The sequence below is a fragment of the Mycteria americana genome, chromosome 1 (assembly GCF_035582795.1).
Source record: "Mycteria americana isolate JAX WOST 10 ecotype Jacksonville Zoo and Gardens chromosome 1, USCA_MyAme_1.0, whole genome shotgun sequence".
Lineage (NCBI taxonomy): Eukaryota > Metazoa > Chordata > Aves > Ciconiiformes > Ciconiidae > Mycteria > Mycteria americana.
In genome coordinates, this window is record NC_134365.1 from 87,606,724 (window position 1) to 87,632,797 (window position 26,074).

General features: G+C 47.7%; 3 protein-coding genes across 5 annotated transcripts in view; 1 reads left to right on the top strand and 2 right to left on the bottom strand.

The window, feature by feature from the left end:
* The window catches only part of VAMP1 (vesicle associated membrane protein 1), a 47,165-nt gene that overhangs the window by 10,768 nt on the left and 10,323 nt on the right, over positions 1-26,074 (top strand). Inside the window, exon 6 of one of the 2 annotated variants that reach the window (XR_012777013.1) lies at positions 23,958-23,997. The exons of the other annotated variant lie outside the window; for it this stretch is intronic. The gene's annotated coding sequence lies outside the window, so the exon portion shown is untranslated. The remainder of the gene's footprint in view (positions 1-23,957; positions 23,998-26,074) is intronic. 2 annotated transcript variants of the gene reach the window in all.
* On the bottom strand, positions 9-7,939 carry SCNN1A (sodium channel epithelial 1 subunit alpha). Of its 2 annotated transcripts, none has more exons than XM_075511348.1 (13): positions 7,828-7,939; positions 6,810-7,180; positions 6,137-6,392; positions 5,068-5,255; positions 4,163-4,263; positions 3,302-3,465; positions 2,867-2,965; positions 2,579-2,696; positions 2,249-2,327; positions 1,874-1,931; positions 1,691-1,746; positions 1,068-1,143; positions 9-840 (listed from the first exon to the last, which is right to left on the bottom strand). In XM_075511348.1, exons 2-13 carry the CDS (start codon positions 7,154-7,156, stop codon positions 514-516), a joined length of 1,869 nt encoding a protein of 622 aa, XP_075367463.1. In that variant the 5' UTR covers positions 7,157-7,180; positions 7,828-7,939; the 3' UTR covers positions 9-513. The 2 variants fall into 2 exon arrangements, with proteins under 2 accessions (XP_075367463.1, XP_075367455.1); XM_075511340.1 differs by lacking the exon at positions 7,828-7,939 and adding an exon at positions 7,496-7,550.
* On the bottom strand, positions 18,929-25,605 carry TAPBPL (TAP binding protein like). The gene is made up of 7 exons (XM_075511362.1): positions 25,450-25,605; positions 24,896-25,144; positions 23,317-23,598; positions 22,526-22,867; positions 22,017-22,340; positions 21,207-21,296; positions 18,929-20,966 (listed from the first exon to the last, which is right to left on the bottom strand). The coding sequence occupies exons 1-7, from the start codon at positions 25,514-25,516 to the stop codon at positions 20,926-20,928; spliced, it is 1,395 nt and encodes a 464-aa protein (XP_075367477.1). The 5' UTR covers positions 25,517-25,605; the 3' UTR covers positions 18,929-20,925.

The following is a 26,074-nucleotide window of genomic DNA, read 5'->3' on the forward strand; positions in this document are numbered from 1 at the left end:
GAGAGCTGGACATTAAGAACTAGAAAAGAGCAACCAGTTTCCAACCTTAGCAAAAGCTTAACAAAGTTCAGCCTGTTGAGAGACTTGTACCCCAGCTGAGACTCCATTCCTGTCCCTTGTCATACCACAGAGGAGGCCAGTCACGCCTGCCAAACCTCTTTAATTAACGACAGACCAGAACTGTGGCAGCATCCTTGTTGCAGGGAAAAGAAAGCGTGCATGCACGTGTAGGTGTGCACATGCAAGGAGTGTAAGGAAACCAAGTGGACATCTCCCCCATACATACACTAGATCAACTCTCATGCCTGGTGATCCCTAGAGCAATAGTATTTTATGAGATTGAAGGATTCACCTACAGTAGTGAAAGCAATGAACCCAGGCCAACCATAGTGCAGTCTTCTGCTATGGTCCATGTAGAGCACCCCAGAAAGAAGGAAATGCAGGTCCCACAGAGAAAGTGTGTAGCTTCTGCTCCAGTTGACACCCATCCAAACTGTGGAATAAGCCACTGCCTCACTCATGTCCCAACTCACCATCCCTGCTTGGCCCATGGGGTTCCAGGCTGTTGTAGGATGGCAGCATGGTCACTACAGCCTCAACAGTGAAGCGGTGTGGAGCACTGAGACCTGGTGCCTCATCTTGGAAAGCAGTGTTATCATGACTGTTTGGAGGGCGTCCCAGTGGAGAGAGCTGCTGCTGGGAACGGAACCAGCGTAAGGCCAAGATAAAGGTGATGGCGATGAAATCCAGAGTCAGCTCTGCAAGCTCCATCACAGACAGGACAGAGGATCCAAACCAGAGACTCCACTGGTTCCCAAGCTGGGACAGCAGAGTCACTACCTGCAAGAGATGGAGAAAGGGCAGTGAGGACAGCCCTCATTCGAGCCTTTTGCCTCCCTGCCTGCTCCCAGTAGCAGTCCCCCTGTGGTGCTGGGGGGTTCCTCCCACCCTGCCACAGGAAAAGAGATGCGATAGCCAGCAATGCTGCTGGAACAAATGCCTGCCAATATGGAGGGACATCGTGTGGGAATGGGTGGCTAGAGAGGACATGGCAGTAAAGTGTGTACCGTGAAGGCTGGAGACTCCCCATTGGTCTTGTAGTTCCACTCCTCAAAAAAGATATTCACTTTGGCAACTCCATTCCTGTAAATGAAAGATGGAGCTCAGAAACCCCAAATCCGCAATCCCTGCATTTCTTCACCAAGCTTGATTGTCTTCTCTGTCCCCTTCTGCCCCCTGTCCTCCTCACACATATACCACCCCGAGGCTTTTCCCCATCTCCGCAGTTTTCTCATTCTGCAAAAAATACAATCTTTGGTACTTACAGTGCACTTCTGAGACTGCACTGTGAAACCCAATGTTTGTGGCATCTTATGTTGGCTAAGTACAAGCTCCTGCATGGCTCTGCTTCCAGTAGCCCTTACCGTGACTCCACACCACACAGCAGCCATCTGGGCCTTACTATTTTCATATTAGCGGCTGACCCTTTTCAGACTCTTCACTTGGATTCCCAGTCCTTGTTGAAGTCTCAGTTTATCTCTACTCTGACTCAAATCCACTGGCCTTGTCCATGGGTCCCGTGCCTAATCTCTTCCCATCAGTGATTTTATCTTAACTCTGACCCCCTGACACACACACTCCACTGGGATGGCTTCTGGTTTGGACGCAACCTCTGTTTAGGGGCTCTCACCTCTTGGATGTGATATTGTACTTGTTCTGTTGTGAAAGCATGTAAAAAACCCAGTCCTGAAATGAAAGTGCAATAAATTGCATTACACGATCCCAGTCACCTCCTGTAGGTTTAGTACCAGTCGAGGAAGGACTAAACGGGAGGTCACAGCAGTGCTGGGGAGCCAGGAAACCCTCTCCTTACCTCTGAGACAGCAGAAGGCCAGCGGGAGTATCCAGCTGACAGCTGGTATTCTGTCATTCTGGAAGACAAGAGGCCATGTTAGCTGCTGAAGCTGTAGGAGCCAGAAGGCCAGGTCTCTCAATCCCCAGGCACACCTGGAAACTCCCCCCCACGCTGAAGTTCTGCCCACTTCCCACCAAGCTCCTGCACAGTCCTCGGGAGCTCACCCCCGAGCCGACATCGATGCTCCTCAGACATTTCGGCTTCCTGATGGGAGAAATACTATTTCAGGTTGCAGCTCAGCTACTGACTCAGTCTTTTGCCCTGGTCAGCGAATGCTTTCCAATACCTCTAGGAATAGAGTTCCTAGTCTACCTGACTGATGATCAAACTTACTTGCAAGGTTTCCGACATTTGTTGAAACAGCCCAACACGTCAGCTTTGAATTCAGCCAGAAGTTTGTAATAGCAGTAGCCTGAGCAGCAGAGAAAGTAAATCCAGGTAAGCTCACAGTATCCGTATACAAAAGGTGATGTGTGACAGCAAGGGGAATCCAGAGAAGGCTTTCTTCAGCAAGCTCAGAGGGACTAACCATCCAAGACAAGAGTGTCTTTTGGATGTCCCACACCAGGAAGCTCATTGAAGACAATGAGGAGATGTACTGGGACATAAAGTGGACCAAGGTTCAGGTGGGCATGAGCTTTACTATTCCTCCTGTCCACTTACCCCAGGCTACATGCTTTGTGTAGTCACAGTACTCTGCTCCGGCAGGTAAGGGATAGAAGTAATATGCACAGCCACAGTGCTCTACCATGTTGAGCTGAAAGCAGGAGCGAATGCAGACCTGGGAGGCATATGAGATGGAAAAGGCTGAACAAAGGAACCAAACTCTCTGCAGCCTGTGTCACATCATACTATTAACAGAGCCCATGGACAAGCATGGCTGCTAGGGGACTGAAGCATTTCAGGAAAGCAGGGAAACAAGCTGGCACAGGACCAGTGATAATGAGTTACCTGTTCGGTGTAGCGGGATGAGTACAGATTTTGCACTGGCACGTCACTGCCATCCTCTGTGCAATCACTGTAACTGCCCCCAAGACGCACAGTCATCTCCTACAATATCAAACAGTCATTACACAGAATGACTGGCACTTTGCTCTTCTCTTTCTACGCTTCCATGCCACACACTGCTTGTCCATCTCTTTATGGTTTCCTCAGGATGTCAGCTCCCCCTGCTTTCCTCCATTTCATTGTTCACTGATAAATTGCAGCCAAATGCTTCTCATCTAGTCCAGTAAGCTGCTCTTCTTCCTCTCCCTTCACTCCATGTGATTAATCCCCTCCCTTAAACACACACTGGGTCCATGACAACCCATCTGTATCTATCCACCAAGTTAAACCTCCCCTATAACCTCACGTCCACAGCTCTTACCCCTGCTGCTTCCTCACCTTTCTCATGCTGATGGAGGTCTCGATACCTGGACGCACATTGAAACCCCCATCATCCATGAAGGCTGGCTCATTCTGATCGTGGACCATGACCCTGGCTCCTGTCACCGTGGACAACAGAGGGATGAAATCATTCTGTTCGGTGCGCACCACCAGAGAGAGACCTGAAGGAATGTCAGAGAGCAAGGGAGATCATGGCTGGTCATCAAGCAGAAGAGGAGAGAGAGCAGAATGGTTAGAAGTGAGTCCGTAAGAGAGAAAGGAAGAGAAACATCAACCAGGGCTGTACCAAAGCTGGGCAGCAATGGAGGGTGGCTGGAGGGAGGACAGAGACAAAGCTGGAGGCTCCAGGAGAGGCCAGAGAAAGCTGGATTTCTTCACTGTGGCTTAGAAAAAGCAGAACTGGGAATTGAGAGAGATTTCATGGAGAGACTTGGAGCCGGATGGAAGAAAAGCCTGAAGATTGGGCCTAGAGAGGTTTCAAGGCGTTTGGGAACACAAACAGGTCAGTTGCTGGAAACAGGAAAATGGAGAAGGAGGAGGTGAAGACCAGGCTCTCGGGAGTACAACACTATAGCTCAACAGGGGACTTCAGGAAGGGCCAGCACAGGTCCAGAGGGAGCAATGAACATAAGGATCAGGCACTGACGGGAGAGAGAGAGAGTTCAGTGGGGCAGCAGCGAGGAACAGCCATGTGCATGAGACAGCCATCTCCCCATGGGTGAAGACAGAACTTGGGCGAGACAGAGCAGGGCTGCAATCTGCCACCACCAGCGTTAAGCACAGCAGGATGCCCATAACTCCTGGGGAGAACACAGCTGAGCTGTTGTCCTTACTCACCAAAGAGTGCCTTTCACCCACCGTTATTGATCCCAGGCAGCGAGGATGTCCACAAGCTGCTGCTGTTATCGTTAAAGGTATAGCAGTTCCCATACAAGGGATGGTGGAAGTGCGTATAATTCCTGAGAGGGGAACAGAAACATTCACACGGGTTGAGAAGGGCTGCAAGACCAAGGGGAAGGGCTTTCTGAAAGAAACAACTCTGTTTTCCACCTGCAGGGAGAGGGGCTTACAGCAGATGGGCAGTATTTGTTATGTAAACTCGCGCGAATGGGAAAAGTAATTAAAATGTGCTGTAAGAAATGTCCCGGAGCTGGACAGGTTTTTACACCAGGTTTTTCATACTGCTAACTCTTGAGAGCCCAAATGGGTTTTAGCACTACTAGCAATTACTGTATTATCTTCCTAATATTGACAAAACTCTTAGCTCTTCCTACCCCTTTTCCTCTCTTGCTGATGGGTTTCATTCCACTACCTCTTTGGGGCTTTTTGACCAATAATGGCAGGAGAGAAGTGGGATATTTTTTACTGTCTTTTTGTAACAAATCTCTTCTCCTCCTCCTGTATGTGGGCTGATATATACCACTTTACCACTGTAGAGGGTAGAATAAAGAGACTTCTACACTGTACATCTGTACCCACGCTGCGGTTTGTACCAGTATAACTATTTCATTTGTGTGCAACCCAGAAAAAGGAGAAACCATCCTCTAAGGTCCATAGTTTCAGGTCACAGAAACTGTGACCCTGGTGAGCACAACCCACAGGAAAGACTCAAGAAACACCATTTGAGACAATGGGAACTGAACAAAGAACGATCCCACCTTGGGAAAGAGATTCTCTAATGTGGGTTTCTTGATTCCCCTTGGACCCAGGCACAAAATAGGGGTGTTTTCAGGAAGAGTTGGTGAGCTGTTTCCACCACTTACGCCTTGTCACATGTTGCTTCATTGAAGCGGCAAGCATAGATGAAATTCTCAAAGTCAGACTCATCCAGGGCTTTTGCATCAGGCATCTGCGCCAGGATATTGATATAGTGAAAGCTGTACCATTCCCGCACGGCATCCACCCCTGAGGAGTACGCTTGATGGAAACAGTCCTTGTTGTTTTCACTGCACTATTAAGAAGAGAAGGAGAAAACCAGCCATGTCAGGGAAGTCTTGTCCGGGAGGCGAGGCTATGGCTGTGGATTAGCTGTGCTCACTCAGCATGGGCAGAAGATGAAGCTGAGGGAGTGGAAGAGCTATGAAGGGCTCCTGCGCTTGACCAAAAGGTGATCAGCAGGATAGGGAAAAACAAAACCAGGGCAACTCCTTGGTGGAAGGGAAACACCAGGTGAATGAGCACGGCTGAGTAAAACCCAGGAGGCAGCAAGTCACAGTGATATGTGCAGGGTGATCTACGGCACATAACTTCTATGTGGTATAAAACCAGAAGCTTTCAGTTCTCGCATGGGGAGCCCTTCCTTCAGGGTGTGTCCAGAAAAATGTTTGTGATCCTGTGGGAACTCCAGTTAACTGGCAAGTGATTAGCTTCAGTCTTTCAGTGCCTTTTTCAATGCAAACACAGATACCCTAGTGTGAAGAAGCTGCTACCTAGGAGCAAATACAACCATGACCACATTTCATGTGGCCCACAGCCATCCAGTACTTTCCCCTTTGCTATTATTGGGCAACACTGTGGTTGATGTTAATAAATGGCTCTCCAAAGGCAACTGCAAGGCTGATGTAGCCTTCCGGAATGACAAAGTTTCCCTGTCCTACCTAGGAAAAGATGGGCACTGACGTGGACAAGTCTCCTGGGGCCCACATGAACAGTGACAGGACTTGGGGAGCAAGATTGCATTGGGCAAAGGGTTAAGCTCTACCTTTATCTGTTATTAGCAAAAGCCAGTGCAGCTTAATCAGACTTCTACATAGGGAAGGGCATGGCCAGCAAGACAGCAGTAGCTAGGCAGAGACCAGAGTAGGTAGGACACAGGATATCTAGGGATCTCACCAGAACAAAGCCAATTTTCCAGTCGTTCTTGTCCACTGAGGGACTGTTCTCTGGCAAGTTGACCAAGTTATCCCGCTTCTGCCTTCGCAGCGGATGGCGCTGGACGTGACGGAGCAGGCTCCTTGAGCTACGCTTTCGTGTGGACAGTGTGGACCAGTCACTTCGTGCCAGAGACATGTTGTAGTCATAAAGGTCTAGCAGCGTCTGATGGGTGATTTGGTCCAGCTCATCCAGCTTCTTCCGGATGGCACTGTATCTGTACAGGGGGGAGAGAGGAGCCTGCAGGTTTAGGGCTGGATGCACATAAGCAGCTCTGAATAAGACATGTGGCAAAGTTTGCTGGGGTGATTCAGGACATTCCTGCCACCAGCTGCAAATCCAACCCCTTGCTGGAGGCTAACATCCTTGTAGGAGAGAAAGAGACGCATCTGCTTTTGCCCTGTGGCAGTTTACAGTGCAGCCTGCTAACATACACCACCAAGTAGAGCTGCATAAACTAACATGCCTTACTGTGAATGCCCTGCAGCAGCAAAGGCCTGTGAAAAGTGTCCTTTCCACCAGCACTGCTACTGAAGGGGACGGTCAAGGACTACGAGGAGAACAAGAGTACACGTTTTTATCCTATGCCCACAACACTCAAGGCAGTTGACAGCTCTGAGAGTCTATTTCTTACCTGTATGGATTGAGGGTGCACAGTGTCACGGCTGGGAAAGTCAGCCTGTCAGAGTTAAGGTTGAGGTTGAGGTTGACAGGGTAGCTGAAGTACTCTCTGTAGAGGATCCCAAACTGCCAGTACATTAAGCCAAAGGTGAGAAAGAAGAGAACGGACCAGAAGGCTGTCTTCATCTTATTCTTTTTGGAGCACACCAGGCGGATAGCCCCATGGATGGTTGTGTTGCTGCAGAAGAACTGGAATAGCTCCTGGTAGGAACTGTAGAATTCGATGAGACCCTCCCGCTCCTCTTTCTGCTGCTGCTCCTCTTCTTGCTTACATTGCCTTGTTTTCTCCCCTTCTGGCATCTTCCCTGTCTTCACAGGCCCACCCTACAGCACAAACTCAGAATTAGGGGGTAACCCTGCAAGACTGTGGCTCCAGGAAGCCATGCCCGGTGCAAAAGCTGGCTTTGTATCACCGTCTTCCCAAAACCTTGGTGCTTTCACCCCCTCCTCCCTGACCCCCATCCCAGGCTGCAGGTCCCCAGCCGTCCATGCACATGCTCCCCCCCATCCTAGTCCTCCCCTCCCACAGGTGACGGGGGGGGGCAGATCCTCCCCCACCGAACAGCCCCCGCTTCCCTCCCGCTGCCCTCCCACAGCTGCGCCCCCGGCCCAGCCCCTCCCGCCCGCCCCGGCACTGACGCGAGGCGCCGTGCCCGCCATGGGCGGCGGCGGCTGCTCAGGCCGGGGCCGGGGCCGGGGCCGGGGCCGGTGCGCTCTCCCCGAGCGCTGCCGCCCGGCTCTCCCGCAGTCTCCCCGGCTGGGCTGCGACTGGTTCCTTTCCAGTTCGAGCCAGCACCCCGCCCGGCTCCTGCCCTGCCAACCTCTCCCCGCCCGCCCGCCCGCCCCTCCTTCCTTCTCCTGCCCCTTCCCCCCGGGCGCCGCTCCCGGGGAAGAAAAGCCTCTTTAAACTCTCAAGTATCCGCGGCCGGGCAGAGGCGGCCGGAGGACCGGGGACACGCCGAGGCGGTGACCTTGGCGGCGCCGGCAGCGTCAAGGCGCGGCCGCCGCGCTCCCGGCGGGCAGCAGGGCCCCCCCCATCCTCTCCGAAGGGAGCCGTGCTCCGGCCAGGTACGGCTGCGGAACAGGCTGTCCCTCCTCCTCCTCCCCCTCCCAGCCCCCTCCGGCGGGGACGCGGCGTCTCAGCGAGCAGAGGTGATGCAGAAGGAAAGTTGGCAGCGCTTGTCCCAAGGGCAGCTGGAGGCAGCGCCGGCCGGCCGGGACGCCCCTCCACCTCTCGGTGGCGGCAGGACCCTGCCCTGCCCAGGGATGGGGTGCGCACGCCCGGCGGTGAGGGCTCGTACGTGGCTTTAATCGCCAAATTTTGCTTTTCAAGGGCAAAGCCGAGGTAGATGGAGAGCTTGGGTGAGTTTTGCAAGAGGGATGGGGCTGGGGCAGAGAAGGCTGGTGGCGGCTGGGTGGTATGCATGAGGTAACATCGCCTTTGCTGGTTCATTAACTAAAGAAATCTTTAGTATCCAGAACTACCTGGCCCAACCACGAGTGGGAACGTTTCACTGATCTGTGCCTGGGAAATTAGGGCCTCCCATCATTACACAAAGCCTTGCAGTTGAAATGAACACCCATATGCAAACATGACCAGGAGTCCCTAACACCTCCCTGCCATCATAAGAGTGGAACCTCTTTCCCAATCCTTTCTCCAAATGATTTTCTCTGAAACTAGCTCTGTCTGAGGTTTTCACTTCTTTCGTTCCTTTATGAGTACCTCCTTCAGATCAGTCCTTGTTCAGAGTAATTTGTCACTGAATTTTGATCCTTATTGGAGTTAGTGGTTTGGTTAGTGACTCAAAATACACAGCCATTTTTACCTCTTCACATTGCAAAATACCATGCTTGAAAATGGCAAGCAGTACACTTTTGAGGCCAGCAGTTAAGTGACAGTGTGCCAGGAACAGCCTTGTGACAGCTGCTTGTTACAAACCTACAGCCTTTGAGCTTTCCTCTAGCTCCATCCCGTGACAAAAGGCAATGCAAAGCAAAAGCATCATTTCTTCTGCAGTTCTAAACTTAATTATATCTCAAGTAATTTATTTTGAACTTTCATCAAAGATGAGTTGCAAAAAGTGGGAGGGATGGGGGGGATGAAGTAATACTGTATCACATGCCTATTACAAAGCAGCTTCCTCAGAGCATTAGAAATGCCCGTCTGGGTCACACTGACGGTCCATGCAGCTCCATATCCTGTCTGGGGCAGGGCTATTTAGTGGAGGGATGTGAGCTCTCTTTACGTGTGCTGTTTGTGTGTTTTATGCACTAAGATAGACCTGGATAATCCCTGAAGATACACATCAGCCTTTTGAACCAGCCTTGTAGCTTATGCCTTAAACTCTGTGAACACACACAGAGGTACTAACAATTACGCAGCATTGGCAGTTACAGTTAGCGGTGTAACCTGTGGAGCTATAATCCAGTCACTTCATAGAGAGCACGTTTATAACTTGTTTGACTTACATTACTGTAATTTCCTGAAATTACTCAGTTACACTAACGGACCATCCTCCAAAACCACCTCTCTCTTACTGGAATTGTGCCTCTGTCTTACTGGAATGACAAAAATTATTTTGCCCCTGAAAATGCCTGTTTTATACTCATTTAAGTTAACAGCACCCACAAAGCAACTACAGCTGAATTTGGTAGTGCTGATAGTTAGGCCCTCTCTGATTTCCACAGTATTTAAACTGTCTTAAACTGATCTTTGCAAATTACTTCAGAAACACAGTCCTTTTTGCTGGGTGTGAGACAAAGGTAACAAATTTTTTTATTTCTTTTGACTTGAGGAATAATTAAAAACTCAACCAGCTGGACTGATTTGCTGTATCCAGATGACAGCCTAAAGCAATTTTATCAGCATTTTGTCATGGCTGACAACTTCCATCACCATGTTGTTTGGGAGAACTTTTGGCCTTTGCCAGTTTGGACAAGAATAGCAGATAATTAGGGTGTGGGTGCATGTATGGTATGTTTTATTTTTACATGTGTATAAATGATTTACATCATATACCTATGTATCTCTATATGCACATCTAGATACAGATTTGCTTTATTTTTCAGAAGACTTTTAACATATGTTGTATTTTTTTTCTAAAGAATTAAAAAAACCACTCGCTGGCTCTTTCACTGTTTCCAGCTGCCGTGTCAGCCATGATCTAAGCAATTCCCTTTTCCCTCTTTCTCATGCCGGTGAGCTACTCAGGCTGCCGTATGTTATCTGCTGTTGTGGCACACCTCAGAGCACATATCAGCCCTGAGGTGACTTCCAGTCATTTCAGTCATGTGAATATCATGCTTTGGCTGTGGCTTTGTAAAAGTCCTTACCTTCCCGTGGTCACACAGATGTGCTGCACATTGATTGCCAACTCACAAAGCAATCAAAAATTCATTTTTAACATTCCTACAACCAAAATTACCACTTGATTCCCCAAATACTTTTGAAACAATGCAAACAAATCTCCTGTTGCTTTCTCAGCTGCCAGTCTCAATCTTCATTTACAGAACATCAGAATTTGCTAACTCTTCAGTTTTTTTTTTTTATTTACATCTTTCCAGCTTTTGTTCTACTTTTTTCCCAATGTGTAGATGAACTAGATCGCTTGAGTGACCATCTGCTGGCCAAGACTGTCAATCATAAATGGTACCATTTTCCTCAGGCACGCTTCACTGTGACAGGAGATAGTGATGTGGAATTATTAGTGTAGTTCGTGAGAGCGACTCCTGTTGATACTTTAGGTGATTAGATGCACTCCTGTCTCAGACTTCCCTCACTGCAAGTCTGCTGCCCATCCACAGGTTTCTGGATATTTATTCGATGTATTGACCTATCAAGGTGAGTCACACCTGATGGAAGTGGTTTTGACACTGATGGCTATTTCCCCCACCCCCATTCAGGCTCAGCAATTATAGGATAAATGGTCTTCTGAAATCCCGACTTTTGCATTAGGATGAAAGATCTTCCATCAGGCACTACAAATCCTTTTTGGAAGTTTTGACTCATAGTATTTACTCCACCTCTAACAACATTTTGAATCCAAGGAGCTTTATACTGAAAAGATCCTTTTCCTTCAGATGCTTGTCACTAGGTCCTTCTCTTTTGAAATGGCAAGCGCCCTGTTGTTCTGGGCAGTGCTTCGACATATTATATCTTCACAAGCTGAATGCATGATTGCTTTTTATTGCTACTGAGCAACCTTTGAGTAAACATGAATCGTTTTTTATGGCATCAAATTTGAAATGTTTCCTTACCAGCTATGTCGATTATTTACCCAGGTAGGAATGCAACAATGATCTGTAATGCACACAACGTTTTAAAATAGAACAAACTTTTTTCAACACAGTGCTACTGTGGTGGGAAAAAAACAAAGGTCTCCCTCTGATACTTGATCAGTCTTGAGTATAACAAATTATACTTGTTTTTTAACTACTTGAAAGACCCTAGAACAGTGTGGTTCTTTTGTATATGCATATATGCAATTGTGTTTTCCTTCTGCTGCAAGGTAGAAGGCAGTGATTATTTCTGGGTTATTTCTGGATTAGCTACAGCTGATTGTATTTTTCTGCATTAAAACTTGCAACCCAAACTGTCAAGGAATAGCAGCACGGATGGTGCTATAAGTTTAACTGAAGCGTTTGGCCAAAGAAACACCAGCCTTACAGCTGATAAAGATGGGTAGACATGAGATCACAGGTGGTGATCTCTAAAGAGGATCGCTATTAAAAAACCATCAGGGATTTGCAAACCAATCTAAGATGCTGTTGAATGCCTTCTCCCTTGCTACTGATGTAATCTGCTAGGCAGCACTGGTGTCTGTCCCAAATAGCCAGTGATACTACAGCAGCAAGAGCATGTCCATGTACACGCTCCCACACCTTTGTGTCCTGAGGAGGCTGCTTTTCAATGTATTTATTCATATTTACCTTGTAGGAGCAGAGTGGCTGCAAAGAGCCATTCTGGTGGTGCAAAAGTGAGCCCTGGGGGAAACGGAAGCAGCGTGTGTTATCCCCATCATTCAGCATGAAAGGTGGGAGACTGTAGGGTAGAGCTCATGAAAATAATATTGTAGGATCGAACAAATCTTGCTGGAAACTGTGTGGAGGGAATCCAGTCTCTCTTCCTAGGAGAATGAAGTTAGCATGAGTGAACTCCCGAAGACCCGTATGGATCCTCTTTTGCTGCTGTTTGCACACTGCAATGCAGTACAAAGCCCGGAGGAGAGCCTGTATAGTGTCTGGTCATGCTCTGCCTCAGCTGGCAAATCTGAATTAGCTCCTGAAAAATGTAGTTCTCTCCCATCTGTTGTCTGTATTGCAGGATGAGGGATATTACCTCCTGAATCAGTCTGGGTGCTGAACCAGCCCAGTGAACCAGGCCCCGTGGTACGTTAGCCATACTACTTTGTGTCCAAGTCAGCTGCCACTTTTGCTACTGGTGACTTGTTCTCCATGAGAAAATCACTGAGCGCTGAAAATGGCCCTTCAAGCTCTACCTCTGCTGCATGTTCCGTAAACCCAGGGTCTCATGCAGGATCACTCAGCCAGATCAACATCTCCTCAGATACTGATCTCAATCCAGTCCTATTGCAATAGGATTGACTGTGGAAATGGCCAGATGAAAATTCCTGCCCGCTGGCATAGCTAAGCTAAGACTAATGCCCATCTGGAAGCTGGGTGTGCAGTCCAGGCTGAAACAGCAGAGAGCAAAGCTATAGGACTGGATGGCAAAACCAGTATTTCTCTGGCTGCTTTGTCCTGAGGGGCAATTAATGAGTAGGGAGATGAAGATGGAGCCTCCTTGAGTTCGCCCCCTGCCCCATTCTCCCCAGCTGAAATCTTTAGTTTCCTCATTCCAGCCCTAACAATATAACTATTATCACAACCACCTGACTCCCCAGGCCTGTGTTCCCACCCCTTTTGTAATCACTCCTGTGTGTTCCTGGAAATTCGAGGCAGATGCAGCCACCTCAGACCAGTTTTTCTTCTGACTGGTGCTGCTGCTCCCCAGCCAACAGAGATCACAGGGTTGGGCCTGGTCACGCTCTGAGCCCAACGCAGCACCCAGCACAGCACAGCAGGCGATTGCTTGATAGACACAGATGCTTGCTGCTGCCCACCTGGAGCTTTGCTAGAGCTGACGTTAGGACAACCTAATTGATGTTTACCTCCAGTTTTGATGCTGTCCCACGTAATTCCCCAGGTGCCCCCCTCAGTCACTCCCACCTCAGTGGTTTCATGTTGCTTCTGCTTCTTGGCTCTGCTCTGGTGATGGTGATCCTCTCCTCCTCTGGAATATAAGCTAGAAGTTATGCTCTCAAAAAGGGAATCCACAGGGAATTAAGCCCTTAAGAAGAGAAGTTAATCCATAAATCCCATTTCTTTTATGGTTAAGGCCAGATTTCACAGACAAATGGCTTGAGGGAACACTTCCCACCACACCTTTCTCAAAAGGCAGAGGCATCTCAGAAGGCATCACCGCCCTTTCCCATCTTCTTTTTAATTGTTCAGACGTGTTCAAGTCATTCCTCTGCTTGAGAGATTTTATGTCTTCCCAGGCACTATGAACCCTCAGAAGATCTCAGGCTAGCAGTGACATGAAGCTCTGGAATGGTTCATGAGGCAAAGAACCTAAATTTTTTTCAAGATGTAACTTGATAATTTTTTTTTTTTTGCTTTTCATCATTTCTTTTAAGCAGAAGAGGGTGGCCAACAAAACATGAATCTTAGTCAAGCCATGTGACCACTTCTAGTGATACTGAGAAGAGTGAGATTTCTTCATTATAGTCACTGTCTCATTCTGTCACCTCCTCTTTTAACTCTGTATCAAGACCGAAACTGTTTCAGATACATCTCACATATCAAGTTTATATTCCTGGGCAAATTTTGGGTCAAGAAGGGATTTTCTTCAAGTAAGAGACATGGGGTCGGGGGTGGGGTGGTGGATTTTGCTGGGGGTTTTTTTGAGAGAAAGAATCTTCCCCTGTAGCTTGAAAAATGGTCCACTTCACACAGTCTAGGGCCCTTTGCCTTCCGAATCCCCTGCCAGTAAAGGATCTCAAAGTATTTGCAGCGTACTTCCTGGTATGAGGCTGTGCATATTTATCAGCTGAGGCAATTGATCTTTCATGCTAAGGACTTAATAAGATATTGATGGTATTTCATGGGAGGGCAGGTGTGTGAATATGATTTGGATATATACAAAAGTGTAAAAGAAGAGAAAAAACAGCAATTCATAAAGAAATCGTTACTAAGCAAACCCATGACTTCAGAAGCGTTTGAAAAAGAAGAAGAGAAAGTGGTAAAAAATACTGTTGAAAACAGGGAAAGGAGAAGGAGCTGAATGGAAAGAACAGCAGTGAATGAACTCAGAAAAAGAAGAAAACCGTGCTCTCCTTCCCCATGAACTGCACCTGGTTGTGATGGGAAGGCCTGCATTGCCTAGTGACACTGAAATACGTGCTGGTGAGTTACGTATCTCCCAGAGGATGACTTATGCCAGACAGTTTGCAGCACAGGAGGCTGAACTTAGTCCACAAACTCTTAAAACAATGACGTATTGCCTTTCCTGCCTTTGCAGTAATTTTACTTTCCTTTGCTGTACCTTATCATTGTTGGCCCAACCTATCTGGACCTCTCCTCGGCTGTCCATCAGCATGTGATGCCCTGCTTCACTGACAGTCATTACTTTGACCCACCATGTATGAATATTACTGTACCATACAATTCTATGCCACTACTCTTCACTGTCATCCCTAACCCCTTCTGCCATCTCTTGTAACACTACATCACCCATACCTGTTGGGGCAATGTTGCTGTTCCCTCTTACTTCTCACTCCCCCTCTCAATGTGACATCCCAAGGCTCAGGGTCATAATCCTGCTTTCCCACCTCATATCTTTACTGCTGCTAACATCCTGCTTTCTACCTCTTGTTCTTTTCCAGCCACTTCTCTTCTTCCCATTCTGCTTTAGCAGCCTTTGTTGGTTTGGCTGGCACTGATGGCCTATACGAACACCTACCACAACTGTTTTCTTTTGTCTGTCCAAAAGTGCCATGCCTTTTATATTTTCATCTTCATTGCCTGAATTCACTCTCTGTCACCCTTTGCCATCCTTACTAACCAGGCATGCTCAAGAAAAATGGAGTGAACACCTTTCATGTGGGATGGAGAAACCATTGTTCAGTGGGGTAAGGGAAGTCACAAAAAACATCTATCAAAAAAAGCTGAAGTTGTCTACAAATGGGAAAAGTAGAGAAGGATATAAACTTTGGCACATTGCATGTAGAAAGACAGTAAGTCAGGTCAAACAAAGCTTCAAGGAACAACTAGCAAAAGGAATCAAAACTCAAAAATCAAAACAGATCTTTCTTGAAATGTATCAGGAACCTGGCAGATGTTCTGAAGGGCAAATTGGTGATCAGGCTATGAGAGGAGTGCACAGGGGAGAAATGGAGTTTGGCCAGGAGCAGGTGGTGGAAAAGGAACTTGTTTGGGATTCAGATGAAGATACCATGAATAAAAAGATGAGTGGTAACTACAATTAGAGTCTAAGAGGGTCTGGAGGAACTAGAAGAAGGCCTGAGCCTGGCACACCACTCCATGATGCTTGTGTCCCCAGTGGGCTGTGAAATCCATACTATCATCTGCCAGCCTAAGGGAGGTGTGTGCTGTTGTCCATCCCCTGAAGATTTGGATGCATGCTTGGATAAATGCTGCCTGATGAATGCTGCATTGGAGCCAGCTGGGACCTGTAGAGTTGTTGACTCTTGCTGTAGGACGTAATGGGTATTGTGGTCCAGGCACTTCAGCCTAGCTGCTGGTGAAGGGGACAGCAGCAGTGACAGAGGGGTGTTTCTGTCAGCACCAGAAATGAAGTTGCTGGTGGTGGCCCTCTCCTTTCTCATCTCCTGATTCAGGGGTTGTAGGGGCAGAGTACGAGAGAAGGAGCTCTCAGTGCTACAACCATTGGATCTACCTGGGAATATGGGTGGGGATGGTCCTCATTCCTCTGCTGTCTCTCCTTACCAGGAACTCCTGGCAACTACTACTGGTCCTGGAGGCTGAAATCAGCCCTCTCCATTCCAGATGTGCTTTTTGAGCTTCTCAGCTAATTTTTCATCCCAAGGAGGCATTTGCCATTTTTCAGCATCTTCTCATCATTCATTGAAGGAGATGCATGGGACCCCACCATTCTGTGTGCTGGGAGAAGGTGAATTTTCAGCTGACCTGGGAGGAGAAGCATGTTTTTGCCGTGGGTAGGAGCTGGACTGATTTAGCATGACACATATGCTGTGGAGGGAAGCATGTGTCCCATGCTTTTTTCTGGGACACAAGTCAGGCGGCAGTTGTAACACAGCTGGAGGCTTTGGGAAAAAAAAAGCCCAATCCTTTCCCTTTTTTTGCTTTTCCCTTTTTTTGCTTTTCCCTTTTTTTTGCTTTTCCCTTTTTTTCTGTTTTTTTTTTTTTTTTTTTGAGAGGGGGAGAGTGTGGAATATTACAGGAGATTCATTACCCACTGTGGCTTGTCATTGCTCCTGTCAGTGAAGTCCAGATGAAGGATAGGCCAGAGAAAGTGATCAATGGAGAAGATTGCTGTTACTAAGAAAAGCAAACACACAGTGCTAGTGAAGACGTGTCTTTGATCAGCATTTCATACTCTTCACAGAGAGAAGCCATGGGGCAGTGTTCCTGCAGGCAGTGCTAGGGGGGAGAAGCAGCCATTGTATAGCTGTGAGATGACCTTCTCTATGAAAAGAGGTATCCAGCTATTGAGAACTACCTGATGTCTGTGGGCTTCCAAGAAGCTGCAGTCTTGTGGGAGTCATCTTACTGTGTACATGTGTGAATCCTGTGCTGCTCACTGTGCCGATCCAACAGAGGACTGTGGTGCCAAACTCTTGCAACCGAGCTTGCTGCTTCAAGCTTCTGATCTGGAAGAAATGCACAGTAGGAGAGCATGAATGCTGGCCCTGATGCTTTGTCCTGGCCCACCCCTACCAAGCAGGTTGCAGTGATTCCTTGCAGTTCATTGACCAAGATGGGAGAGATGTGGGAAAGTTTGGTTTCTTTTCTACGGTCAGTGTGAAAATCAGTTTCCTGTTGCATGCTAGGCTTGAATGAGTTACTGTCCGTCATTGCCTGGTGGAATATGGGAGAGGGGTTTTAGCTTTGAAGACTGTCTCTTCTAGTTAATGCACGTTCTCTTTGAGGCATGTACCAGCTGAGGTTCAGCTATGTTCATAAAGTGCATCTAAACCAATGTAGTTAGACTGATGGATCTATTTTGCTAGCTTAAATTGAATGAGCAGAGGCATAATCAAACAAGGGGAACCTATGTGGAAAAGATAGCTTGAGCTTGGCTTTGTTGTTTGCAATGACTGCTCTTTCAATACCACATTAGAAGTTTGGCTTGTCTATATTCACAGTACAATGCAGCCACAGCCCCTAAGTAATCTTGTGTTGACGCAAGTGCAAATAACTTAATCTTATGTTTTACAGGTTGGCAAAATCTGTATCAAATTTAATGTCTTATATCAAATAATTCTCCTAAAGAACTTGTTTAAAACACCTACATTTAATATTTATATTTAGAGACACAGTATACCTTATAATGGCTTGGTCTCCTGGTTCTCAATTCATGTGGCCAGGCATTGACACCATGTGGCACTTGGCCTCAGCACATTCGACCTTGGAAGGCAGCGTGGCTCTCTCTCAAACATATAATATTATTTATAGATATCTTTATAATCCAATCAAGTTTATCTTTGATGAACTTTCAGTCTCTTAGTGGTATTTTCTGTAATAAGTGGTTTATATTTAAAATATAAGGAACATTGTTGTTAAACACAATGTCACTTTGTTTATCAGTAAGTATTACTTTTTCTACTTTAGGTTATATGCTTTACTTGTTTTTGTGGTTTAAATTCAGCTTGAGACCTTCAGGGACACAGTAGTTGTGGACTCCCCATAGCAACTCTAGTGGGGAGAATCAGAGAGCAGGTAGTCGAATAAAATGTGCCGTGGTATATTTCTCCTTACGAGGAATACAGCCACTCCTAATGCATTTCTTGCATCTCTCCCTTATTTTTTTTTCTTTCCTTTTTGTTGGTTTATGGGCCAAAAAGGCAGACAAACCACCAGCTCTCACTTCATGTGTAACACAGGCCTTGGAATTTTATCCAGTGTCTCTTTTAACTGATGCCATTAACTTTTTTTAAAAATTATCATTAAAGGACAGCTTGAAAAAAGTAACATGGCCTTTATTTGAAGACCTTGAGAGATAGTCTACCATTTTTATTGACAGATGGCTAGGACAGTCATCTTCATTGTTGACTATATTGTGTCTTATTCTACTCTAAACATGCCTAAATATAACTTGCAGCTGTTGATTCTCACTGTGCCTTTCTCTGCAGGTTACAGTGCCACCAGTATTCTGTATTTTCTGTAGTGTAATTGAGAGATACTGGTTTAGTAAGACCAGAGTAATGTCTCAAAGTGCCTCCTGTAAGGCATTTTCTGACCTTCCTAATTGTGCTGTAATTTTGCTCTGGACCACCTCCAGGCTTTCAATGTATTAAAAACCCATGTGGTCACCTGCACTGCCAACGGGTGTTGCAGCTTCAGGCTTTGCTGGGCTTCTGACTTGGTTGTTGTCAGTCACATGTGACAGTGACTTCTCCAGTGGTCACCAATTGAGGTTCCTGCTCTCAGCAGCTTGTCCTTCCTCCCTGGCTGCACAGGAGCCAGCTATCACACACCCACCGATTATTTGGGGGTGTCTTTGAATACAGCAGGCAGTACAAAAAGCTTCCGTGAGTCCTGCTCCAGAGTAGCAGTCTCTGGGAGTGAGTGGACTGGTATTGACACCAAGGGTCCCTTGGAGCTCCTCTTTCCGTGTCCCAGGTGGTTTTCCCCTCTGTACGGGGCTCAGCCTGCCTGTTTAGTGGCTGTGGAGCCATGCAGTAGGCTTGACTCCACAAAGCAGTGTGGGAGCTGCACAGCCAGAAGAAAACGGTGGGAACTAAAAATACTTATTTATTAGTAACGTATCAAAAATGAAGAGGAAATGATACAAGCAAAAACTGCTTCCACCAGCAGTTACATTCTGCCCATGGTCACTCTTACGTGTTCCCACAGGTCAGGCAAGTGATAGCAATTCGTGGATCAACAGCATCGAGACAGCATGGTGGTGCAGTACCTGAGGAGACTCCACTGGCATTACTGAGCCATCTTATCTTGTTTGAGTATGTTCAGCTGGCCAGGTGACTTGTGTTGATCTGAAGGACTCCCTCCGCTTTAGCTACTGGTCTTGCCATTTGGAAATTTTATCAACAATATTTTTTAAAATTTTATCTCCTGATGCAAATATTAAACAGTACAGTTCTTGCAGAGAGGCACACACTTTCAGCAGTGATTGCTGCTTCTTTTTGGACAATGAATTTTTGTCATTTGTCTGTTAGCTAGTAATTAATCCATATAATGCGAATTATGATGTATACATACACTATCATTTTTTCTTCAGAAGTTACAAATTTCTTGGTTTGTTAAATCTGCACCAGTGCTTTTATGAACCAAATGTATTATTTCGTCAAAGAATGAAGTCAGGTTTGTTTCTCACAACTTTTTTTTTTTTAAACATACTAAATTATTAATGTTATTTTCATTGTTGAAGCCTTTGTTAGCTAACTTGTAATAACTTCACACTCTCTTACCTATGATTATTACTACGGAACCATCTAAGTGTCGTTGGTGTCATCGCACTTTCTCTCTGTGAACGCTGGCACAACACTCTCCTCCAAGACCTTGGGATTTCTCTAGTATGCCAGGATTTTTAAATACCTAACTCCATTGGGCCAGGTGCCTCCTCAGCAAAATCTTTTATGATTCTGAGATGCAAATTTTCTTGGCTACTGATCTGAAAATACTTATGCTTAATAGATGATGTTAAAACCTCCCTTAGTTCGCAAATAGATTAGTAAGTTGTTTACCATCCTCATGTAGTATGAATACACGATTCTGTTTCTTTTTGTATACAAAAAACTATTTTCTCTGTATCAAAAAGCCTCCATCAAACAATCTCTATCAACAGTTTTACCTATACGCACCCAGTAAGAGCCTCAGCCATTGCTAGCATTTCTTGGTTTTCCATGTATTTTGAAAAAACTCCTTCCAAGTGCTGTTAGCACTTGCAGCAATCCAGTTTTTCTAGATTATTTTGAACACTCCTTATCACCTCGTATGCTTCATAAATTCTCACTTTTATTGTGTGCCATATACCTCCTTTCCATCCACACTTTCCTTCTGCCTTTTTTTCCCCTGTTGGTTATATAAAAGATTTCCAAGTGTTACCTTCAAATTCCCTGTTCGGTAGGATCATGTCTGTCTTTTTCATGACTACAGAACCACAGATCTTCTCCATCTTGTAAACTTCTAGCAGGGAAATTTCTATTAAAAAATTTATTGTAGCTTTCTCCAGGAGAGCCATATTTTTCTGATTGCTTGATTTGTGATAAGTTTAACCCATAACTTCCTCTGTTTGAGGATTTACCATTTAGAAGTACCAGTTTTGCCTACATATTTGCCCAATTTCACAGCTAAAACACATACATACATAAATATCTTACTTAAACACCTGCCTTATAGGCATTAACCAAATGTACCTATATACATCTACAGATACATACCTACATACATGTGTAAATGTTGTATACCTACTTACAACATGTATACACACATACATATATACAGTCATACAAACACTCATCTATATACAATTTAATTTTTCCTGAAACTGGAGAAGAGGCATTTCTAAAAAAATGTATGCATGTTGCCTGTAATGCAGCATCCCAGAGCTGAGGCTATTGATGTTGCCCTCCCATGATGAAGACATGTTTTTCTGTGAGTCCACCTCTGAACAGTCACTCAGCTCCTCCACCACAGGCAGCGCTACCCCCCCATACCAACCAATAGCTCTGTTAATATTTGGACAGGGCTGACTCTCCTTAGCAGGATGCGTCAAGGGACAGGAGACAAAGGACTGCAGGTGGGTGACACAAGGGTTTCGTCTATTCTGAAGCCCTTAGAAGTTGCTCAGACTTTGGTTTAGCTGAAAAGGAGAGAGAAAACAAAGAAGTAAGATGCAGGAAGACCAAAGCAGTGAAAAACATCACCTCATGCTGTCTTCCACCAGAAATGAGTCTCCAGCTCATCTGCTCCCCACCTCTCTGTCCAAGATCCTGGGATATCCTGACCTCCATCTCTCCTGAGTGGGGGTGCAGGGGAGAGGAAGATGCTCCTTGCTGCATCTCGCCCATGAGGGAAGTGGCTCAGCATTTTAAACTCCTACCTGCTCTTCTCCTGAGCACAATGAAGAGGACAACGATGAAAATGACGGTAGCCATGAAACCCCCCACCAGTCCTTCTGATCCCGTTTGCTCTGTGGAGGAAGAGGAAGATCAGTGAGGTTAGGTTGGCTGGAGCGGCTGAACAGCCTGCAAGTTGTCACAGTTAAATGAGCTCCCCCACAACTGACAGTGTGCATGCTCTTGTCAGGTACACAGATGTGACATGACACGTGAGCTAAAACCACACAGACCCAGGGCCAGTTATACTGGCTGGACTGATCTGTTGTAACTTGTTAAACTGCTGTATTGCTTGCTTTTCCCTGCTGGGTCAGGAGGAGACACAGGAGCAATCTCCCATCAGCAAGGAGAGTGAGAACCCCAACAGCTCAAATGGGGAGAACGATTTTTTGCTATAGTTCTTGAGCAGCATCAGTCTCCAGCTGAACATCAAGTCCAGTCGGGTGTCTAGCTCCTTGGGGCATGGCTGTTTTCTTGTGCCTGTCCAGCGGAGTCCAGCCCATGTGCTACAAACTTTTGCTCTGTTGCTCCACTTTCGGTCATAAAATCTCTTTTCCCCTGAAGGAAATGAGATACTTGCTCCCCAAAAGCTTCAGGGAGTGAAATAAAAGCTGAGAAAGTGAAAGGGAAAGGGAAGAGGAGGATAGAGAGGATGGGTATGAGAGGACACCAGAAGCATGGAGAAACAGGCAGACGTGGTGTAACTCAGAGGTTTTGATCCCTGTAGTGGGTAGATGAGGTGGGAGGAGGTCTGGGCAGGATGTAGAACTTGCCCCTCTGCCCCTGACATCTACCTGGTGCCTTAAGATGGGCGCTCACAGAGATGGGCTCTGCCAGGGCCATGTGTGAAACGTGGCAGCTGTAGGTGGCTGGTGCCCGCGCTGTGGCTGAGCTGATGCTGAGGTAGGAGGTGATGCTGTAGGTGCCATCTTGGCTTTGCCGGTGGCTGGAGAAACGTGCGTTTGAGAGAGGGATTTCTGCGTCATCCTCAGGAGTCTTCTGTGTCCAGCTCACCGAGACGTCCAGGGGGTAATAGCCAGCAATGTTGCAGGTCAGAGTAGTCATCACATCTCTCTCAAATGACACCACTGCTGGAATGACACGAACTCTTGGAGGCTCTGGAGGAGATAAACAGGGAATTGACTTATTGTTAGCAGAGTACAAAAGTCCCCGTCCACAAGGGAGAGAAGACGAGCTGCCTGTGATAATGAGTGTTGGGAGCAATAGGATAAGGGTGCAGGGCAAAGTTTCAGTGCCTGGGGACATGGGACTTCTGTTGCCCCCAGGCACTTCCCTTCCTCACCGGCCACATGCAGCTGGATGATGTGCTGGGCCTGGTGCAGCAGGGTGGACACCAAACAGATGTACGTCCCTTCATCTCCCACACTCACTCCTTGCAGGCTAAGCGATGCGTCTCCACTGCCCAGCAGCTCTGCCACATCCATGTGGACTTTTGGCTGCGCTGCTGGGCCTGTGCTCCCCACCTGGTACCGGAAAACGCTACGGCCGCTGCCTCGGTGCTGCCTCCTCCACTCCAGGGAGGACAGCGAGGAGCTGGGAGCCAAGGCAAAGCGGCAGTTGAGGGTGACTGAGCCACCAAGATGTGTGCGCAGGGAAGTGTTGCATGATGACGATTGAAATTCAACTAGAAACAGAGAGAAGGGCACAGGCAAGCAGAGAGTTAAACAGATGTGGTTAAAGAAGGCACCCTTGGGTGGGAAGGCCTGGTGGAAGGGCTGGCAGTGAACTCCCCACCTGGAGGAGGAGGCACAGGCACCCTATGTGATGCCCCAGGGGCCATGTGGACTGAAGAGCTGGAGGAAGCCAGCCCGGTGGGGTTAGCAGGGCAGGGAGACACGTGGACACCAAGTGCATGTCGTGGTCTTGAAGGTGCTTGTCATCCTCAGGGACTGGGGCATGGGAAACCCTGACAGGAAGCAGGGTGGGGGGCAATCTGCATGACCCCTTTTTCCCTAAGTACCAACTCCTGGCAGCCCTCAGGTCCTGGTGAGAGGTGGGGCATGGGACTCTTGGGGAGGCAGGCTCCCCTCATGTTCCTCAGTGCTGTGGCAGCACCCCGGGCCACCTGGTCACCTGTGGTCAGCAAAGTCCCCTCTTTGCTCATAGGAATCCTCAGCTTTGGGTGCAGTGTTGCATCATGCTCCGCCTTCTCCTGGCTGCCGCAGTGGGGTCCTCTGAGCACCAGGGCGATACTGATCCCGCTGGAGAGCCGCAGGGTGGCCATGAACCAGGAGGTATGGCAGGGCCCCTCGCTAGCCCGTTGGGAGCTGTATGGGGAGATCTCGCAGTTCACCTCCTCCCCATCACAGTCCGCGTGCAGCAGGGACTCTGCATGTGGGATGGATACCAAATGGGCTGTGAGGATAGAGGAAGAGGTTTAATCATCTGAATCCAAAAGGGGAAAGAAGGTGCAAGCTGCTGAGACATATTATTCTGGAGGAGCATCATGCGCTGTTGGGGTCAGTCAGAGCCCAGAAATGCCAGGCTAGGCTTAACAGATTGAAGGCCTGCAAAGAATATGAGAGAATTGTCCTGACTGTCTTACATCCCTTAGTCTGTTGGTTGTATTTTATCCTGCCAGATTGCAGAGTTCACTCTGGGCAAAGGAAGCTGTTAGGAAAGGAGAATAAACAGAACAGATTCCCTTTAGCTAGCTCAAGAAAGCAAGCTGTGTATGTGATACAGTAAAGACCCACAATGTTTATTCTTTTTAGGCCTGAATCCAGCAACAAAGGGGACACCGAAGCATCCCAGGTAAGGAAAGGAAGGGTGGCAGGAAGGCAGGAGTGGCTGGATGTAGAGACACACTGTATCTGTGCCTTTGATCATAGCATGGGCTTAAGCACAGGCGTAAGCATACTAGTGACCTACACGCTTTACACGCTTTCCACTGACATCACTGGAAATTAACTGTGTCTGCAATGCCTGACAGTAGACTGGCTGTAGTGTGCTTGAACTCACCCACACCCAGTCCATCCACACCACTTGAAGGAGAGCTTGGACCCATGCTAATGGATCCTGTGGGACATTCAGCTTCCTCTCTGAAAATGTCTCAGAGCCTCGAATAAGCTTGTACTGAAGCACATGCTCGCAGATAAGCACTGTAGGCAGCAAAAAAGACCACAGTGAAGTACAGGCTCAGACCTTGCTTGACTGTGTTTGCAAAGTTATGCACAAAGCAAAGGGAACAGAGGCTGGACTACAGGTTGGCACCCATGAGTGAAGTAAGGAAAGCCAAGTTGGACACAGCTGGCCTTCTGAGCAAGACAGCTCTGCTTCATGCCCGCTTACCACCATGCTTCCTGCTAGCAAAAAACACCTGCATGACTAAAGATGTGAACGCTCTTTACAGGTGCAATAATATTGTATAGTGGAATAATTCCTGAGTTGTTTTTGACAAAGTATTTCCCGAGAGATAGGCAACCTAGGATAGCCCCAGTAGGAAGGAGGTGCCTCAACAGGACTTTCTAACACCTTCCACAAACTTACTTTCTTAAAGTCCAAATTGCTGAATTCAGGGAATCATGCGTGTAACTTAGTGGCCATTCAAAAATTGTCTAAACTCAGTTAAAGAAAAAGCTCGTAGAAGCCCAGTGCAGGTAAGCGGCCAAAACCCCAGTGGCAGCTGTCCCACCCCCACTCTCCCACTCACCTGAGGCTTCAAAAACAATGGGAGAAGAGGAGTCAGGATTTTCATGTGGGACTTTGTACTCAGTGACATCATCCAAGTTCCCGTCATCTCTGATGCTGATACCCCTCAGCATGAGGGTAGCAGGATGCTTGGAGGACGAGCTCCCAGAGGCATGCAGCAGGCCTCTTACATCTTCCTCCACGTAGGAGCAGCCCAGGGGAATATCTACCCTGTGAAACGGAGGCGCTGGTTTGGGAGCTTTCGCTGGCCCTTTAGGGAGAGAAAAGAACCAGCTGAATGCATGAACCCCACTGCAGACAAAGAAGAGTGTCTGAGTTTCTCTGGGATGGGGGATAAATAATGGGGAGGCTGGGGGCTGACTGCCACTTTGGGGTTATTCTTCCCAGCCCTGCTGGCAGCGGACCCCTCTAGCCCTGTCCGACCCTCCTCTGGCAGCAGCATTAACCTTTAGGAAGACCCCAGTTTTCCTGACCTTCACTGAAGCGGGTGGGTGGGTGGGTGGGTGTGAGCGCAGGAGGAGCCCCGGCCCCCGCCCCGGCGGCCCCACCGCTCACCCGGCGCCGCGGCCAGCAGCTCCCCGCACAGCACCAGGGCCCCGCACAGCACCAGCACCCCGGCCATCGTGCCCCGCAGCGCAGCGGCCCCCCGGCCGCTTCCAAGCCCTGGAATCCTCAGGGGAACCAGATCCGGGCCCGGCTGCTAGCAGCAGCGCGGCTTTTCGTTTCACTTTCGCTCTGGCAAAGCAGAAGGGAAAGAAAATCCCAGCTCTTACACCCGTTAACTCTTGCTTTACCGAACGCAGGAGACTTGAGGCAGCAGGGAAGCGGGGAGCCATCAGCTGGGATCGAGGAGCATCCCCAAACCTGCGGCTGGGCTGCTTTTGCCAGGTCCCTCTTTAAGTCAATATTATATTGGAGTTTCCCACCGTGCTTCTGCGTGCAAGCTCATCTCCTCTGGCCTCGCTGAGCAGCTTCTGAAAGCAGTCACATATCTGTCCGCTTGCTTTTTAAAAGACTTTAGCTTTGTGAAAGACTTGGAGGTTGAAGCTGGTTTGTTTTTTTTTTCTTTCCCCTGCAAAACCTTCTACAACTGCATAGCAGCTGGTTTGCTCTGTGGCGGTGTGAGCCAGCCCCCCTGCCCCGGGCCTGGCAGTGTTTGGTGCCACCGCCAGCCGCCAAG